The following is a 20,384-nucleotide window of genomic DNA, read 5'->3' on the forward strand; positions in this document are numbered from 1 at the left end:
GAAGAAACGATAAAAGAACAAATACGTAGAGCTAATTGAACAATATTAAAATTCTTTCTTACTTTAATCAAATGAGTTAACTTTTGGATTCAGTAAAGAAATTTGAACACTCAGTTTAAGTTACTTACGGATGCAGAAAACAACTGATGTAGTGTTTGTGAGTCTTTTTGAGTCTGATGTAACTTATCACATAATAACGTAAATTAATTTTGGTGCATGAATAATATTATTATACTGCGCCTAATTTATTATTCAATAATGTAGAGCGGAACAGCTGTTTAATGATTATATTATATATTTACTTTTTAATACCAAAACATGAAGGAAATATATAACATAAAATAACATATATTTTATTCCGTTTTTCATGGTCTGAAATATTCGAAAGATTAATTGCTTAACATCAACGATTTCTTAAAATAAAAGTCACCTATAAAAAAACAAAAGGAATTTTAAATTAAATTTTCCAAACATAAAATCTGATTGTATCAGGCTGTTACATATGAAATGTCGGACATTCATGTGCAAATTTGAAACTCGATTTCTATTTTTTGAAGGAAACGCATTATCGTAAGTTTGTCAGGATAATCTAGTATACTGTCTAGTTCATTTCAAGCTCGCTTTATTCTTTTTATTTCAGAAAATAACTCATATTTATATTGATTATTATCACCATGGATAAAATTGATATTCATATAATTTTCTTGTACATGTTCAAGCTTGGTCACAATTCGACAACAGTAGTTAGTGATATCAATCATGCATTTGGTGATGGCACAGCTAACGAGTGCACAGCACAGTGTTGGTTTAGGAGATTTTGATCCGGTGACACAAGTCTTGAAAATAAACCTCGGAACCTTCCTCAGACGGCCATTAATGAGGAAGAAGTGATTTCCTTAGTTGAGTCAGATACCCATCAAACCGTGATAGAACTTGGCGACAAACTTAATATTCATTATTCAACAGTTCCCGACATCTAGAAGCAATTGTTAAGGGGAAAATGTTCGATAAATGGGTACCTGACGAACTGACTGAAAACCATCAAACAAGACGAGCTGAAATTTATTCCTTACTTCTTACTTGCACCAAAAACGACCCGTTTCTTCATAGAATTATCATCTGTGATGAAAAATAGATTCTTTACGACATTCAACAACAATTCGGACAGTGGATTGACTATGAAGGAGGAAAATCAGTTCTTCACACTGAGGAACTTATGGTTAAAGTTTAGGGGTCATCAACAGATGTAATCCATTATTCAATCTTAAACCTACGAAAAACAATCACATCATAGAAATGCTGTTGAGTACTTGAAATTATGCATCAACATTTATCACAGAAACATTCAGCAACAGTCAATTACAGCTGACTCATACTGGTTCACCACAATACTTAACCTTATATCTCACGCGTTACTGTTTAAAAACTAAACGAACTTCAGAACGAAACTTTACCTCATCCATCATATTCTTCGGATGTTCAAATGTTTAAAGGAAGAAAGTTCACAAACCAAATATCAGTTGAAAGTGCCTTCAAACACTACATTGCGTTAAATATAGCATTTATAAACTTATAACTTGTTGTCAGAAGTGTTATGAGTCTAAATGAGCTTATTTTGATTAAATAAATTAAACAACAAAAAGATATACATTTTTCTTTAAAAATCCGATATTTCATATGCAACATTCCTATATTATTCTTGGTGCAGATCAGAAAATTTATTCACAAGTATATATCAACCTATTATTTTATTTAACACTAAAATATAATTCAACACTAAGAAAAAGTATACATATATATATGTATATACAGTCATGTGAAAAAGTTAGGACACCCTATGAAAGCCTATGTATTTGTGTAACATTTTTGATATATAGATATTTAATCTCAATTTCAACAATACCGAGAGATTACAGGAATATAACTCAACAATTAAAACTAAAGAAAAGGCTTTTCAAGAACTTCTGTACATGTAATTCTACAAAAATGCATATTCTAACTGAGAAAAAAGTTAGGACAACCTACCCCCTAATAGCTAGTGTTAACCCATTTGGCTGAAATAACTGCAGTGAGACGCTTCTCGTAGCCAACTACCAGTCTCTGACATCGGTCTGAAGAAAGTTTGCTCCATTCCTCAATGCAGAATTCTTTCAGCTGCGAGATGTTTGAGGGGTTTCTTGCATGTACAGCCCGTTTCAAGTCACCCCACAGCATCTCAATGGGATTAAGATCTGGGCTTTGACTCCGCAATTCCAGAACTCCCCATTTCTTAGTTTTCAGTCCTTGGTGGATTTACTGGTATGTTTTGGGCCATTGTCGTGTTGCAGGGTCCAGTTCCGCTTCAGCTTTAATTTTCTTACAGATGGTCTCACATGATCCTCACGCATCGTCTGATACACGGTAGAATTCATGGTGGATTCTATAATTGTGAGCTGTCCAGGTCCTGCTGCAGCAAAGCAGCTCCAAACCGTGACACTTCCATATCCATGCTTCACAGTTGTTATGAGGTTCTTTTCCTGGAATGCTGTATTTGGTTTACGCCAAACATGTCCTCTGTTCTGGTGTCCAAATAATGCAATTTTGGACTCATCTGTCCAAAAAACATTATTCCAGAAGTCCTGATCTTTGTCTACATTCTCTCTGGCAAACTTCAGTCTGGCCTTAATGTTTCTCTTAGAGAGGAAAGGTTTCCTCCTTGCACACCTCCCATGCAAGCTAAACTTGTGCAGTCTCTTTCTGATTGTAGAGGCATGCACTTTCACATCAACAGTAGCCAGAGCCTGTTGTAGGTCCCGTGATGACATGTTAGGGTGTTTGGAGACCTCTTTTAGCATCTTGCGGTCTGCTCTCGGGGTGAACTTGCTTGAACGACCAGACCTGGACATATTGGCAGTTGTTTTGAAAGCCCTCTACTTGTTGAATATTTTCCGGACAGTGGAATGGCTGATTTCAAAATCTTTTGGGATCTTTTTAAATCCATTACCAGACTCATAAGCTGCTATAAGTGTCTCTCTGAAGGCTTCAGACAGCTCTTTTGCTCTCACCATGGTGCTCACTTTCACTTCAACAGTCAGGAACACACCAAACTAAATGTCTGAGGTTTAAAAATGAAAAGCCTGATTCAAAATGCTGAGTAACGATCTTCTAATCATGTGCACCTGGTGTGATACACCTGTATGTGAGTTGAGCCAGTTTAAGTGGGAATAAATGTGGGGGTGTCCTAACTTTTTCTTCAGTTAGAATATGCATTTTTGTAGAATTAGATTTACAAAAGATCTTGAAAAGTCTTTTATTCAGTTTTAATTGTTTAGTTATATTTCTATAATCTCTCAGTATTTTAAATATTGAGATTAAATATCTATATATGCAAAAATGTTACAAAAATACATAGGCTTTCATAGGGTGTCTTAACTTTTTCACATGACTATATATATATACACTTAATGGTTAAGGTGCTTGACTCCCACTCCTTCGATCACGGGTTCGAATTCTGTCTCCTACAATACTGTTTTTTTAGCCGTAGAGGCAACTTTATGTAATGATCAAATCCATTCTTGTTTGGTAAAGTCATATCCCGAACGTTAGCAGAAGGTGTTATTTATTAGTCACTTTCCTTATAGTTTATCACTTTTAAACTCGGAACAGTTAGTGCAGATAACTCTAGAGTAGCTTTACGCGAAATCCAACAAAAATAAACAAACGTTATTTTGAAACTGTAATGAGATTCTTTTTCAATACGTTGATGGTCGTTAGTTTAGAATTAAGCACAAAGCTACATGATGGGCTATGTGTACTCTGCTCACCACAGGTATTGAAACCCGGTTTTTAGCGGTGTGAGTCCGCAGGCATTCCGACGTGCCACTGGGGAGCTCTCCCAATATTGCCAGTGGTAATTCTGAAGGCTTACGTTACTTAAAATCAGATTTCAATACCCATGGTGGCCAGAGTAGTTATTGTGTAGCTTTGTGATTGACAACAAAGAGTTCTACGTTTACGAGCACTTTTAAGGATTCGCGTTTTGAAAAAGAATGAACTAATAATTAAGTGTCAGAGTAAAATGAACAACTTAAAAAGTATATGTAGGGATTCAACAAAATTCAGGTATATAACAAGTCAAGATTACTACATTTAATCAATGCTTTAGCTGTAAGATATTAGTCTAATATAGGAGAAAATACTATTTCGAAATCGTACCAAAGCAGATAAAAGGAAATTGACTTATTTTTCACCATGTTTTACGTCTGTAAAATAGTTATTAAACAGTTTGTCTTCCAATAAGAAACGAATATCTTAAGCAGTATATTCTTAGCGGCAAAAGTGCATTTCAATTTTGGTTTGATTTAATAATAAGCAGTAGAGCACTTGTGCTGTAACAAATTACATTTGAAACTGAAAATCTATTTGTTGCGAGTTTTAGTAATGTGTCAGTTGAAACTGTCGTTAAACTATTTCGTTTGTATCTTTTACTAACACATTTAAAAAGTTTTCCTTTATTAATTGAAAGTCCCTTCGGTCAAAGCTTCCTTTGTTTATTTATAAATTTTGAAAGTTGTATAGAAAGCAGTGGATGTAGCCAGTACCAGAGACTGGGAGGTAGAATATTTAAAAAATACAGATATTTTCAAATCAATTGTTTATATATATATATAAATAGTGCTGCATGTCAAATTTAAACCGAACATAATGAACACAAGTAAAATGTGAATTTTTTGACGAGAAGCAATGATAAACTACAGACAAAATATTAATAATAAAAATTTATCTAGACTCCAAATGCTTGTTTTTTTTTTCACAGTCCTGTTAATTACTCCATTACGGATTTGAAATAAACTTGATAGACTAATGAACTAAAAAAATAGATTTAAAATGCACAATCTAGTGTTTGTGTGTTTTCTTATAGCAAAGACCCCTCGGGCTATCGGCTAAGTCCATCGAGGGAAATCGAATTCCCGATTTTAGCGTTGTAAATCCGGAGACACCGCTGTACTAGCGAGGGAGGGCAATCTTGTGTCATTTTATCACTAAAATTAGGCCTGATAGAAATGATTAATTTGACGGCTTTCGATGCTCAGCAATTTGAGTAATTAGAAAAATTTCAATACAGAAGTGAATAAATGTTTTACTTATGGTATCAATTTCATAAAAATAACGTTAATTATACCAAAATATAGATTCTGTCTGGCAATATGTCAAGAATACGATAGATAGAAACTACCTATTTTGCAAGTATGTGTAAACAAAATTTGCCAAGATAAAAATATAAAGTAAGATGTCCATATTTTATAAATAAGTTTCAAAACAATGACAGTATAGGCATTCACATATAAATTGTTCACAAATGATTTATTATGATTACATATAACTATTGCGAATGTACAAAATTAATTGCATGATAAAAATGTACATTTCAGTGACTATATAAATTAGAAGCAAACAAATGCCATTAGGCAATATGCAGTTTGCAGATGTATAAATAAAAAATAATTTATTGAAATTTTAAGAAATTACTGACTGACTCATAAGAAAAATTAAGTTGTTAAAAAGCGAAATCAAACTATAAAAACCTTTTATACTTAAAACTTCTTTCTGAAAGTGAATTACTTCTGCTTTATAAATACACATATTAAAACAGTTTTAGTATTAAAACCTAAATAAATACCCATTTAAATTGTTCTGAAACACTTATAATCTTAAGTAACACCAAATCAGCAACTGATCTCAACAGCACTTAAGAAACATGTTTCAAAAATGCATTTAGACACATTATTGTTCAATAGTTTCTGCAGGTGTTGCTCGTTTAACCGGGTATCATCCAGTAAAGGTATTTACATAATATAGTTTTCTTTCGTCTCAATTCACAGACGAATCACATTCAAATACAAAAGGTTTAGAAGGTAAAAATAAACAAAACGTGTTCACTGTTCTCTGCGTTGGTTTTCTACTTTAGACTCTTCCTGAGAAGTAAAAAGCGAAACTTCAGGTTTTGTAGCTTTTTCCTTGTTACTAGTTTGCTCAGACGATATGTCCGTGTTCTGATGTTGTGTAGCTGAAGGAGGAGCTTCTGCCTGTACGTCTTCAGTGTTTATTTGATCTTTTGTCTCTGAAACGTCGGCTATAGACAACGCCTCGACATATCCATCCAATAGATGAACAGGTCTCCAAGGGTCTCTACTTAAAGACTTCTTTGGATATTTTGGTTTACCATCTTGAGCTATTTGTTCACTGTAGGATTGGTCAGAAGTTGCCGCGATTTCGTAATTTTGAAGACTGGTATCAGCACCATCGTTTAAAGACTGGTAATAGTTGGACGGAACGGAAGCTTGATCTCTATATATTGGAGGTTCTCGAGGATGGATGGCTTGTGGAGGTTCATAGGAAGGACGTGGCGGGTTTTGTCCCCTAGTGGGCGTTTCTGACGCTGGTCTGTTGTACACGTGAACAGGAGGTCGAACGCCTTGGTAAATTATAATGGGTGGTTTGTGATGGCGAGGTGCTGCTGTAGCAAATGTGGGAGGAACTCGGTAGTTGACCTTTGGGTAAGGGTCTTCATCGTCGTTATATTTTCCTTTATCAGCTTCTCTTGGCCCTTTAAAACTTTGAACATACTGTGATCCAACTGGAAGGTTGTCGTTTTCGTAAATTGATTCCTTTTGACCTTGAGTACCGAAACTGTTAACTCCATTGATAACATCATAGTCAGTTTCTTCCAACTCCTGGTTGCCATACCCTCCAACTGCAGTGTACTGAACATTAGAAGCTAAGCCTGTTCCGTCATATCCTGACCCTTGTCCTTTGTATCCAGACAAATAACCAAAGGTTGACGGTCTTTTTAATCCAAGAGAATTACGGAATCTAAGTTTCAGTAAGTCGCGCAAGCCTAAGCTATGGCTAAGAGATAATCCCCCTACTAGCCCATTTAGTGCTGACTGATAGCTTCCAGAACTAGACCCATAATTTTCTCCCGCATTGGAAAGACTATAGACTTGTTGTTTTCCGTTCCCATAGTCACTTCCACTGAGTGTAGAGGCTTGTCCGTACCCTGTTGCCGAGTCTTCAAAATCTTCTGAGTTTCCTTCAAAGTGTGGTGTGGTGCTTTCAACATAGTCAATGGTTCCTCCAAACCCTTGGAAAATAGGGTAATTTTGAGAAGCTGAATGATAGTTTTGGATGTTACCAGTGAATGTGCTACCAGCTTCATTTAAAGGAGAACTACTATCTTCTAAATTTAATATAGTTTCTCCAGAATTGCTCGCTGAAGCCAGGTAGCCTCCCCTACCATCTAATTCAGTAGGAATTAGTTGGTAATTATGATAGTTACCAAGCATACTGTATTGCTCGGGAGCTTTGTACTTAGTAGTTTCTGTTTGAAAGTGAGAGCTAGCTGAAGTTTGATAGTTTTTAGAATCACTATATCCGCTGAATGCGGGTAGCTGAGAGCTGACTGATCCTTGGTACTTACCTGGAACTCCAAAACTACTGCTTGCACTATAGTCTAATTGCGAACTACCTGTTGACTTCTCTGGTTTGTGAACTATGATTGGTTGTGGAAAGACATGGATGGGAGGATGACCTGTGTAAACCACGTGAGGTGTAGACGCAGACACTCTGGTAAAGTCTGCAAAGGTAACTCCTTTACCAGGAAGGTTTGACCCTCTCTGTCCTTGAGCTGTATGAAACGTGTAGCTCCCACTGGATGTACTACTTCCTCTTTCACTACGAATTGGATCACTGGTACTTTCACTAAATCGAAAACGTTCATAGTTACGATTTCCTTGAAACTGACTGTAGCCTGACGGGGGTGGAGGAACATACACAGGTTGAGGTTCGTTTGGAGCTTCCAAATAGATTGGTTGACTGGCAAAGATCTTCAAGGTGTCTGACGCTGCAGCATTATTATCTAAGTCGTCATATCCTCTGCCTCTTTCATATGAAGATGGTGCTTTTCTATAGTCATTTTGGCTGACTTGTCCAGTTGCTGCTTGACTAAAATCGTCTTGAAATACTTGTTTATATCCATCACCTTCACCATAGGTAGTTGCCGATTGTTTGTAGTTACCTTGATCTATTTGCCGATATCCACCCTCACGAAACCCTCGAAATTCATTTCCTCTTACTCCTAAGCCACCAAAGCTTGCAATATTGTTTCCATAACCACCAGTATTTTGCCCGAGTCCTCTCCTATAGCCACCTTCATCCTCATATGCACCTACATTGGTGTCAAAATCTCTACTATCTTCGACAAATCCTCCCCTATAACTGTTTTCAGCTCCATTGTATTTTACAACCCCATTATCGAAGCCAATTCCTCCCACTCCTTTAACGTCATTTTGACTAAAACCTTTGTTACTTCCACTACCTCCAAACGTCTGTTTGTAGCTTCGACCTTCTTCTTTTCCAATACTGTAGGATGTCGTGTCTACACCTGTAAATCTACCAACATTATTGGCGGAAGCAGATCCAGCACTTCCTGTTTCATAGTTTTGCTCATTCACACCTGACTGGTCTACAACGTGGATTGGTGGATCGCGTTGAGATTGATAGATTAGAACGGGAAGATCCTGAAAAGGAAATGGAATGTATTCGATAGGACGGGAAGGACTACTTCCTTCTTCTCCCTTTCCATAACTGGTTGTCTTTGGATTTTGAGGGAATGAAGGGAAGTGAACGACAGGTGGTGGGAGTCCGGAATAAACGACAGGTCCTCCATATTTTATTGGTAGTTTTTGCACCTGACGAGATTGTGAGTCTTCTATCTTAAGATCTTCTGCTAACACAAATACAGCCACTGCTGCAAGCAACAAGTATTGGAGCAAAATCTGAAAAAAAAAGATACTTATAATAAGGCAAATCTAAGTTTCAAATAATAAAAATGTTGAGTTTGTTTCTTTTGTGAATTTTGCGCAAAGTTACAAAAGGTCTATCTGCCACCCATTAGTTAGCAGCTTTAGGCTAGAGGGAAGGCAGCTAGTCATCACCATTCACCGCCAATTCCTGGGCTACTCTTTTACCAGCGAATAGTGGAATTGACCATGACATTATAACGCCATAACCACCTGGCCATACGAGCTAAATAAGTAAAATACTCTGTTACAATATACACACACAAACACAGTTTTTTTAGTATATATGATACATCTCAATTCACAAATTGTTGTACTTGTTTTCTATATCTAAAGCATTTTCTTAAATAAATAAAAAAAGTTACAAGTAGATCCATAAATTAATCTTTAGAGAAAGACAATACACAAACTCAGTCTGAAAGCAATGCACTTAATAAAGTTATAAAGAAACATAAATGATATCAAACACAAGAAAAATAATGTATAACATTAAAAACACGAACATCATAATACATTTAAAAACACACACGATAAAACAGTGTGGCATTAACAACAGACAAGCCAGCAGTTGAAGAACAAAGAAACAACAAAAACACAGTAACAATAAATACATCTATACTATAGAGCTGCTCGAGTCTCTGTGTCAAGCCGTAACGAAAGTTTTCCAAATTTCTGACTTATTATTGCCATGAAATTTTCAGGTACTTTGGGATAAACTCTAAGGGAATTCTGAAACATTTGTCTTTACTTATTTGTTAACATTTTAACATTTAACACTCAAATTCCTCCTTCTTGTCACCACGAAGCCAACAAACTGAATGCTACGTCTGGTATGGACATCTTTATGAGAATTACAACAAAACTTTCGAATGAAGGAAGTAAAGCACTAAAGTACAATTGACAAAATAGTATAACATCAGTGATAGCATATAACACACACAGCAGTGGCTACCTCTGTTTTTAAGTTACAAGTTAGTAACTAATATGATATACATGCTAAACAATAACAAAAAAAATGTCATAATAATCGTGTACAATTTTTGTGTTAAACAGAGAAATGTACATGTTAGAGAACACATGAAATTTCTGTAAATCAAAGGAACATAAGATAAAGGGATACATAAACGTTAAATATATTTGATAAAACAGCAGCTTTAACTACAATGAAACAATCATATTTAGCAGTAGATCACAAAAAAGAAAATATGTTTTGAATAAAAATACATTCATTAAAGAGTGCATCAGAATCGTTTATTTATATATTTGTCAAGTATTAAAACGGTTATAAGAAGGTTAAAATTACATTTACATCCATTATGATTCAAATAAGCTCTTCAACTGGAGTTATAGATGTAAATGGATTACATCTTATATGACACTATCTTATAAACAACATTAAAAACTCATAAAACTATCGTTCCATGGCTTCGGAATTTACAACGCCAAAATACGGGGTTTGATACCTTGCACGGACACAGTTCAGATTGTTCCTCTGTGAATCATTTCGTTGAAACAGACAAAACAGTGATACCAATTAAAACTTGTGAACTGAAGTAAATTCAATGGCGACGAGGCCTTTCTTTAATGCGGCTGAAAATCTGATAGTAATATACTAACGCCCTCATAAGGACACATAAAATAACTTGGATTAAGAAAGGATGATTAATATTAAACTGTAACACCCATTTAATCATGGAATCATCCCCCCCCCAGTAAAACAGTTGACAAACTAAGCAACTTGACAGCCGTAGTTTTGAATAAATAATTTCAAATTTTTGAATTTCACAAAGAGTGTAATTATGGCGCCTTTAGTTAGATATGTGAGCCAACAAAATTTCCAAAATGTGAGAATGTTCTCGTTTTTGTTTGTGTAAAAGATTTAAGGTTTGGGCAACATAATAACACTGGTAAAAAGGTCGTAAAAAGAACAAGATGTAAAGTTGTGGCAATCGGATACCAATCGCATTAGTGAAGCGAAATAAATTAATGAATAATTTAATTTGCGTGGTCCTATACACTAGCCAGACATGTTGTTTTTGTTATAGGTAGTAGACAAAGCGTACTGAAAACAAATTAAAACTAATAATACAGTCCATACAAAACGTGAAATATTTAATTTTTTTGTGCGTTACAATAGATACTTTGGCTATTTTTCTTTTCCCCCTTGAGATTTCAGAGTAACTTTTAGTGATAACTTTTAATGAAATATTGTGAAAATGAACAAAAACAACTGACGTCGCTCTTCTTTTGAATTTCGAGCAAAGCTACATGAGAGCTATCTGCACTAGTCGTCCCTAATTTAGCAGTGTAAGACTAGAGGGAAGGCAGCTAGTTATCACCACCCACCGCCAACTCTGGGGGCTACTCTTTTACCAAAGATTAGTGCGATTGACCGTCACATTATATTGCTTCCACGGTGGAAAGAGCAAGCATGTTTGGTGCGACGGGGATTGGAACCCGCAACCCTCAGATTAGGAGTCGAACGCCTTAACCTACCTGGCTATGCCGTATGATTCACCATACGAATAAAAAATGTTTGTGCTTTAGTTTGTTTATTTTGCAATGTTTCAAGTTGGATAAGTCAAAGAATTGTAAGTAAAATTCAAATTTACGAACACAATATAAACACCCATCGTATGATGTTAAACACCTTAAACCAAGTCACAAAGTTTACTTGTTATTTTTGAATTTCGCTCAAAGCTACTCACGGGCTATCTGCACTAGCCGTCCCTAATTTAGCAGTGTAAGACTAGAGGAAAGGCAGCTAGTCACCACCACCCACCGCCAACTCTTGGACTACTCTTTTACCCACGAATATTTGGATTGACCGTCACGTTATAACGCCCCCAACTATTGAAAGGGCTATCTTGTTTGGTGCGACGGGGATGCGAACCAGCGACCTCCAAATTACGAATCGCACGCCTTAACCCACCTGGCCATGCCGGGCCGATCAGAAAGTTTACTATTTATTCAAAAACATCCACGTGAGTATTGACTCGCTAGGTTCATGAATTAAATAGAGGTTTTGTTGTAAAATATAATGTCACATATATTGCTATAACTTTCTCGCTTACACTTGCATCTGAGATATATTGAGTAAGTAAAGTAATTTTGTCCGAAATTATTAAAATTACATGCAAGTATTATAAAGGTTTAATGCTCAGAATACGTAATTTTATATTAACGAAATTCGTTTGTTTTAATTTTTGCGCAAAGCTATTCGAGGGCTATCTGCGCTAGCCGTCCCTGATTTAGGATAGTAAGACTAGAGAGAAAATAAACTAGGTATCACCATCCACCGCCAACTCTTGGACTATTCTTTTGCCAACGAATAATGGGATTGACCGTCATATATAACGTCCCCACGGCTGACAGGGCGATCATCTTTGATGTGGTGGGGACTCGAACCCGTGGACTTCGGATTACGAGGTAATTAAGTGCCTTAACAAACTGGTGACGCCGGGCCTAACGAAATTGGCGTAAAGACATGATAGATAATTTAAATAAAAGCGATTTTTGACTTAATCTTTTGGAACAAAGTGTCTTAAGTTAATAACTAATCGACAACACCTCCACTTCTTAATTTAACCTGGTGTTTGTTACGCGCATCAGTTACTATAGTCTTGGGCGAGCAGTTGTTTCATACGACAAACATAATACAACCTGAGGCACATCCGGGTAGTTGTCGATGTCCGCTCTACCCACTGACCTAGGTACTAAAACTGATTGTCAGCCTCATTAACAATAATAATATAAAAAGTACTTGCTAGTCTGTCGTGATCTGGTACTCTTGGCCTCTTTTCATCATTTCTTCCGGGTCCTTTGGCGGGTGTTGTTATGACCTAATTCTCAAGGTCAAGAGCAAGGTAGTATGTTCGATGTTGACCGAAAGAGGGCGCGTACAACAAGAATTTTCAAAAGACACAGAAACCTGAAGTTTGCCTATCCTGCTACCTACATGAGCTCTCGAAATTCTAACTTCTTTGTTTAATAAACTAAAAACCTCCCACCAGCCAACGTTTAAAATAACGTAAAGTAATTGTCTTCTTTCCTACGAAATCATCAAGCGTTATAGTTTTTAATATTAAGCAATTAATAAACGTTCTTTCTTACTTGTACACCAGAATTAATAATAAATATCACATAATGGCAAGGCTCATTTGAAAAGAAAGATGTTAAATATTTCTAAATTCTCAGTTATCTAATATCACACACACAACAGTTGGATCATTTATTCAAAACGTGGCATTTCTTGTTTTTTTGTTTTTTAAAGAGAGTTTATTTGGAATCGCCTCTGTTCTGTAAGGTTATCACATAACAAACACATGTTAGCATACATATTTTCTAACAGATTAACACTTATACAAATAAAAGTTTCATATGGATATTCATTTGGTAGGCAACAACCCCATAAAATATTTCCATGTAGTGTTGTTAATACAATTATAAATAAGAAATCAGCAGGTTAGGATGAAAAACAGACCTATTGAAAAAGACCTTCATTTATACAATAAGTCTAAGAAGAGATATTTCTACACATAATTACCTAAAGATTGAAATTGTTTCTTGATTAGGACTTATGGACAAAATGTAAAATAATGGAACAAAGGCTGATTTGTACAAACCAACACTGCTATATAAACGAGAGAATCATGGCTAGAATGTAGTATTTTAGCTGTTTAATTAATCCTAGTGTGAAGTATTGCTCAATATAGGTGTTATTCTTATTACAGTATTCATAAGCTCAGATACAACTTCGTGTACGCATTTTATCTAGGTTTCATTGTACGTCGGCAGTTATCCTCCATAAATGAGAGAGAATGATTCGTCATACGATTTTTAAAATCATATCATATTGCTTGTGATATGCCCTAATAAATGAGAAACACAATTCTTTATTTATTCATTCAGCATGTGTATGTGCATTTTTATTCAATTCATAATTTTACACTACTTTGTCCCCCATGGAAAAATTTCTGTCACAAAGTTTATACCAAACCTTTAACAAACTCATTTTTATGGGCCCTTTGTACGACGTTAGACGTAAGACTAAAAGCTTTTTAAGAAGAGGTTGTAAAAATTCACGTGCCCTTTAAACCCATTGATCTCGGCTGTGTGTTTGGTAATACTAAAAGAATGCCACGAAAAGTGTTTATTATTTATTCGTGATAAAGGTAAGGTGCAATATATGCAGCCTTGAGAAAAAAAGTGAAAACATGACATGAGAAACAAATGTTTTTTATATGCATAATAAGAGATTATTCCAAATTACTAAAATATACTTCAAAATGCACTTCAAACCCTGATAGTAAACAAACTATAATAATTAAGCAACGCCTTGAGGACTGAATTATATATATACACACACACACGTAGATTGAATATTCCTTTCCTGTTGCAAGATTATTTTAGCTACACTTTTTATCTTTCCTGTTTAAAAAATTGGGATAAAAATACTTAATATTTCTTATAATTATGGCATAGGGTTAATAGCTTAAATCCGTTAAACCTTCCATCACCAACATCCCTAAAAACTAGAATTTTAAAAATTGCCTTTGGTATAAAACAGCAAATTAGCTGGTAGGAGAGTTGAATTTTTATAAACCTCTACTGAAATTGTACTTTGAACAATAATTACAGCAAGAGTTGGAGTGTGTTTCTAGCTTTTTACAGTTTTTTGAATACTTCACAAAGCTCATTTCACCTTAACTAGAACTCGATTCTCAGAGTCGTGAAGTCTATGGCACCTAAAAGTTCTTTTCTTAGAAAAAGTTTTTAAATGACTGGAGAGATTATTTTTTGAAACAGTGATTAAGAAAACAAACAATTTACACTTGAAATAAACCATTATATATAAATGTTGAACATCAGCAGGCTGCACACAGTTTAACAATTTATATATATAAAAGCTAAGTGTTTGTCTGTCATGCTCTGTATCTCCTGAGCGGTTAATTGCAGGAAGGAAAATATATATATATATATATATACACACACATATATCAAAATGATTATTTTCAAGAGTACTCTATGGGAAAATTAACCTTTTTCTATTTTTTGCAATTCTCAAAAATTTCGCATCGACACTGCCAGTCTTCGCATGTGATGAACGGTCAAGCTGAGAAAAAAACTTATTTAGAACAAAACATTTTTACCCCTATTTTTAGCGAGGAAATTTCACAGCATATATGTTCTATTCCAATAGGTTGGATTGACTAATTGCACATTTTATATTTACTTATCACTATTTGTATGAAAATTGCCGTTGAATTGTTTTAACTGTCATCTGCGAGTACCACAACACTTTGATATTGTACCACTCATGCTTTAATAACCAATTTTGTCAGTTTGAAACTTTTGAATCACCATGTTTGTTAAAGCTTGATATTTAAAGTTGTTAAATTTATATTATTATTATTTTATACATATAGAGATTTCAGTATTATATATGTAATTCTTAATTTTTTTTATCATTATGTCATTATTATCTTATGAAACTCAACCGTGATTAATTGTCAGTCCAATCACGTTGAAAACCATATGAGAAGCTGGGAACAACAAATAGTTATCTCCTGAAAGTCAGTTAATTGACAAAAATAAATCTTGCAGTGTCTGTTAGACTAAGATAACGAAACATATTTCAATGGAAGAGCGATACCTACTAGAATCATAAGAAATGAAACAATCAACAGTCTAATCTTATGCATTAGTTAATTAATAATAAAAATGAGTAAAATATGGTGTAAAAGAGATATTTAAAAATCTTTATTGTTTTCACGCTGAATCTCAAAAACAATGAACGCTGGGTTCAATCTGTTGATAATACGTTTCGAAACCAAGAGCATACTTTCCATAAAGAGTCTTTACTGTTTTTGAAACTGTAAATTAAATCAATTATCTGGCCACAAAATACGTCTAGCTGTACTGACTAATAGAAATAGCCAGTGGTAGGAATTTTCATTGTTGCAAAATACATGAGCCTTATTGTAATCTCATTGTAAAAATCACCTAAGAAGTGTTATCAAGGGATATAAAAAGAGTTTATACAGAAAACAAAAACACAAACATTTCTTAACTTCAATGTTTAATAACAATGACTTGTATTAATTTCATAAACGAAACAAGAACAACCCTGATAAATAGCGCAACTCATTTATGGTCATTCAACATTATACCCAGTTAAATTTTTGTTTTATAAAATAAAAACACATCATGCGTTTACTGTCACTAAGATTAAGCTTGTACGTATGTATTATATTCTCGTTCTAACAGAATCCTCAGTCCAGCTTAGTAATATCGTACGAGGAAGACGATCGCCATCAGCAAGGGTTAATTAAGAACAATCATACATTCAAAAGTAAACCATATTCAGTAGATAGTATAAGTAATATGTGTGTAAAAATGTTATATGTATATATATGTTTCAGCAACGGTATATAACACTTTGTAATCTTTGGTATTAAATATGTTTACAGCATTGGATTAACTGTATACTTGTTCACAATTTTTAAAGCGCTTTTTCGTTAATAGCCACTATATTCTGCAGACTGTTAAATAGACACATGAATTTTATAAATATAAAAACACAGGACTGGTTCAAATTTTAACGGGTGTATCCTTTGAAAGTCAGTCCTGTAGAAATACACAATTCTGTATTTAAATAATCTGGTCCGATTTCGCTATAGAATAATATTTTAACATTGTCAACGATACACGTACTAATGGCTCATAACTAAATTGTGCTAAATAATATAAAGGAATTATTATACTTAGTTAAGTGCGCGTTAATATTGCTTTTACAAACTGAAATACTAGATAAGATGCAAATCGGAGATAGTTACAGAAGTTTAATCTGCAAGTTATTATCTATAATTTATCTTTCCACAAGCAACATGTCATGGGTAACAATTACAATGACAACTATTCACATTTGCACTTGAAGAAGAATGTATTCCATTTATTACTTTGTTCATGTAGTTGATTTGGATCTGAAATGTGAATCGTAAATTTACACGGTATAAAATAATAGCTATGTGAAAGAGAAGTTTCAAAATACACATAAAGGTAGCGGGCACACGCACGTGCGATTTGTAACCGATGAAGCGGTCAACCGTTAACTCTTAGCAGAGTTTCGATCAACGCAAAAGCCATTCTTCTAGTTCACAAGAGTCTGTAGCAATAGCGCCTGCATCCAAAATAAAATAAAATAAAACAAATGCAGTAAAGCGAGACATGGCGAAAACAACAGCGTCGCTAATACATTCCAGTGAAGGGGGTTCCCCTGAGTATCTGGTTTGAATGTTTCTTTATTTCGAGGGTTTTGATACCAAAAGTGATGAACATGATAGCTACTTATCACACTAAAAATATTGAAATATGTGTTTGAGTATGATAAAAATCTTACAGTACAAAATTAAAGAGCATCTCTGCAACCTGAAACACGTTTCATAACAAAGCTGTGACATGGGCAGACTGTATGAGAAATACATAGCTGATTGACTGTTTAGAACTTACAAACGAAAACAAAAATTTCAAATATTATTTCCAAACATATTTTAAAATACTTTATATGTATTAATTAAATTTAAAGTTTATCATAAACTTTTGATTACTCTACATCAGTATTAAACTATCACAAAAGACAAACGACATTGAAAAACCCAATAAGCGAGCGTGTGTTTTGTTATAGGAAACCCCCAACGAATTATTTATTACGTCTACTGGGGGGATTCGAACCCCTCATTTAAGCGTTATAAATCTCAAGACTTAATGCCGTCCCACCGGAGGACAAACCCAAACGACACTTAGACTTTTTTTTTTAAATATTGTTTACTAATTTTTCTTATCCCAAGAGTTTTCACTATCATAAAAATAATCTGTGCAGAGTATCAAAGTGAAAATAAAATAAAAACACTTGGAAAGGAATTATTGCCAGAATGAAATAAGACATTCGAGTTAAAGTATAACACATTTTTGCCATCAAACATTTTAAAGTTTTCTTATGATGCAAGATAAAATCTAAATAATGTTATAAAGAAACAAAATACATTTTTCATATTTTAAATGTTTTTACAATATCGAGGGCTAACTGAAATTAGAAACTACCTTTTGGGGGGGGCAAGCTGGTCAAATGAATTTAAAAACTTCATTGGAGTGTCAGAGCTGAAATAGGTTAGCTACTCTAATACCTAAATTGCCCCTCGGTGGAACAGCAGTAAGTCTACAAGCTTACAATACTAAAATGTGGGGTTCAATTCTCTGCGGTGGATATCGTAGATAAGCCTACAAGGCCTTTTTCTGTAACAAACAAAATGTCTTTATTTCTAATACTAGAATTAACTACGATTGTATTTTATATTAACATACAGACCAATCTTATACACACGATTGTGTCAGTTAACGCCGGACTGGTCATATTTAATGCAACTATAGAAAGCAAAAGAAAAGTTTATTTTGAAAATATTATGCTAAAAGTTCATTGAAATAAGAGAATCCTCTTAAAGGTAGGTTACAGTATACAACTCAGTTTTGTTTTTTAATATCAAAACCGCTAAATTAGAAACAAATAATACATTTTCTAATACGCTTTAAATAATATAACGGGTTATAATTAACTACAGTAACTTTTAGTTTTTAATTCAAACGAGCACCGTCAGGTATACTTCCAATACCTGCGTTTTTAATACGAAAAAAAAAAGAAGTTGTGAGAGCAATTTAACTTTGTTTTTTATTATAGACTGACCGTTAATTTATAAAAGTTTGACAAGACTTTGGTATCACGTTGAATGTTTTTAATGTACTGAAGACACTTCACTGGGTTAAGAATTATTACGGTTTCAACGTTAGACAGATGTTATGCTTTTACCTGTATTTATCCAATGGTGATGAAATGAATTTATTATTTTAACATTTTGTAAAAATGTAAAAAATTTATTGCAGTAAACAATAGGGCTATAAGTATGTAGTAGTTAAAATAAGGAGTGAGGTGTTAATTTGAGCTTAATTTACCAGCATAATTAAGTTAAATATGAAAAAACACATGATGCAATCGTAAATTCAGTAAGATTACGAATAATTACAAATTTTACTATTTATGATTAGGAGCATTTTACAATTAATAACCAGATAGATCGGCTTGTTTTGTTTTGAATTTCGCGCAAAGCTACACGAGGGCTATCTGCGGTAGCCGTCCCTAATTTAGCAGTGTAAGACCAGAGGTAAGGCAGCTAGTTATCACCACCCACCGCCAACCCTTGGGCTACTCTTTTACCAACGAATTGTGGGATTGACCGCCACATTATAATGCTCCCACGGTTGAAAGAGCAAGCATGTTTGGTGCGACAGAGATTCAAGCTCGTGACCCTCCGATTACGAGTTGAGTGTCTTAACCAACTGACCATAGGTCAACCAGATAGATACAAGACAAAGACGTATAACATTCGACGGTTCGAGTACAATTTCATGGTATATTTTTCGTCTGGTCATATTATTTTTTACGCGTTATTGAAAATTATTTTACATCATAATTTCTCAACTCAAATTAGTCGACAAATTCTCGAAAAGTTATACTGCATGTACGATATAGAATAAACGATAAGCAAAACTGTATACATTATGTTTATTTTCATGTACTTGCGTTCTAATATTAACTCCTACGTAGAACTGTTTCTTGTCAAACGGTCCGAAGTGATACATTTTCAAATTGTCGTAACTAAAATACATAGCTCTAAAGTTGAAAACAGACATGATATATATATATGGTTTCCTGTGCATGCTCGAAGACCCCCCTCAAATAAACAATTACCATTACATGCCCACACTCACCTTTCTCATGGTTGCGTCTTATTAGACCATATAGGACTAGCCCGTCTTGTCTTATCCGAATTACGTGGGCAATCCTTGGTGGCATGACCGACTTCTAGTTTATATACCGGTTCAATACCAGTGTATTCGGGTCGTCGGTCAACAAGAGGACGGCCTTGCTTTGCAAACGTACGGGAAAAAACTTCATTCTCTGCTTCTTGCTCGTGGCCTCCATTTACAAACTTGGGAAGCATTCCCTACGTAAAGTTTCGTCAGACTTACAGTAAAGTTGCACTCTGAGCGCGAGGGGAGGAGTAACTAGTGCTCTACTTTGTACGGATTGGAGCAGAAGACGCCAAGTCGCGTGCTGGCTTAGCACCAGGAAGTACGCTTATATATTGGAGGAGCGTGAAAACATACGTATTTGAATAACCGCACGAGCTACTGGGTAATGCCCAAAAAATTAAACACAGAGATGTGAGACTCTCAAGTCCTACTATTAAAAATGTTGAGTAAAATCAATAAACACCAGATTTAAGAATTGTCGTATCATTCTTTCTCCATGATGCGCGCAAGTTGTACAGTTCATGTGTATTCATTTTCATACTTTATTCAAATAACACACAAAAAATCCTTTAAAATGAATAGTATTTTCTCTCAAGTTAAAATAAAATGTCATGAGATGAGTTATTGACATAGAAATTTGTTAACCAAGTTTATCTATCGAAGTAATATTAATAACAG

General features: G+C 34.5%; 1 protein-coding gene across 1 annotated transcript; it reads right to left on the reverse strand.

The window, feature by feature from the left end:
• Positions 1-5,417: 5,417 nt before the first annotated feature.
• Positions 5,418-19,963, reverse strand: LOC143244908 (uncharacterized). Its single transcript, XM_076490420.1, has 2 exons — positions 19,662-19,963; positions 5,418-8,816 (listed from the first exon to the last, which is right to left on the reverse strand). Exons 1-2 carry the CDS (start codon positions 19,668-19,670, stop codon positions 5,916-5,918), a joined length of 2,910 nt encoding a protein of 969 aa, XP_076346535.1. The 5' UTR covers positions 19,671-19,963; the 3' UTR covers positions 5,418-5,915.
• Positions 19,964-20,384: the final 421 nt, after the last annotated feature.

The sequence above is a fragment of the Tachypleus tridentatus genome, chromosome 2, assembly GCF_004210375.1.
Source record: "Tachypleus tridentatus isolate NWPU-2018 chromosome 2, ASM421037v1, whole genome shotgun sequence".
Lineage (NCBI taxonomy): Eukaryota > Metazoa > Arthropoda > Merostomata > Xiphosura > Limulidae > Tachypleus > Tachypleus tridentatus.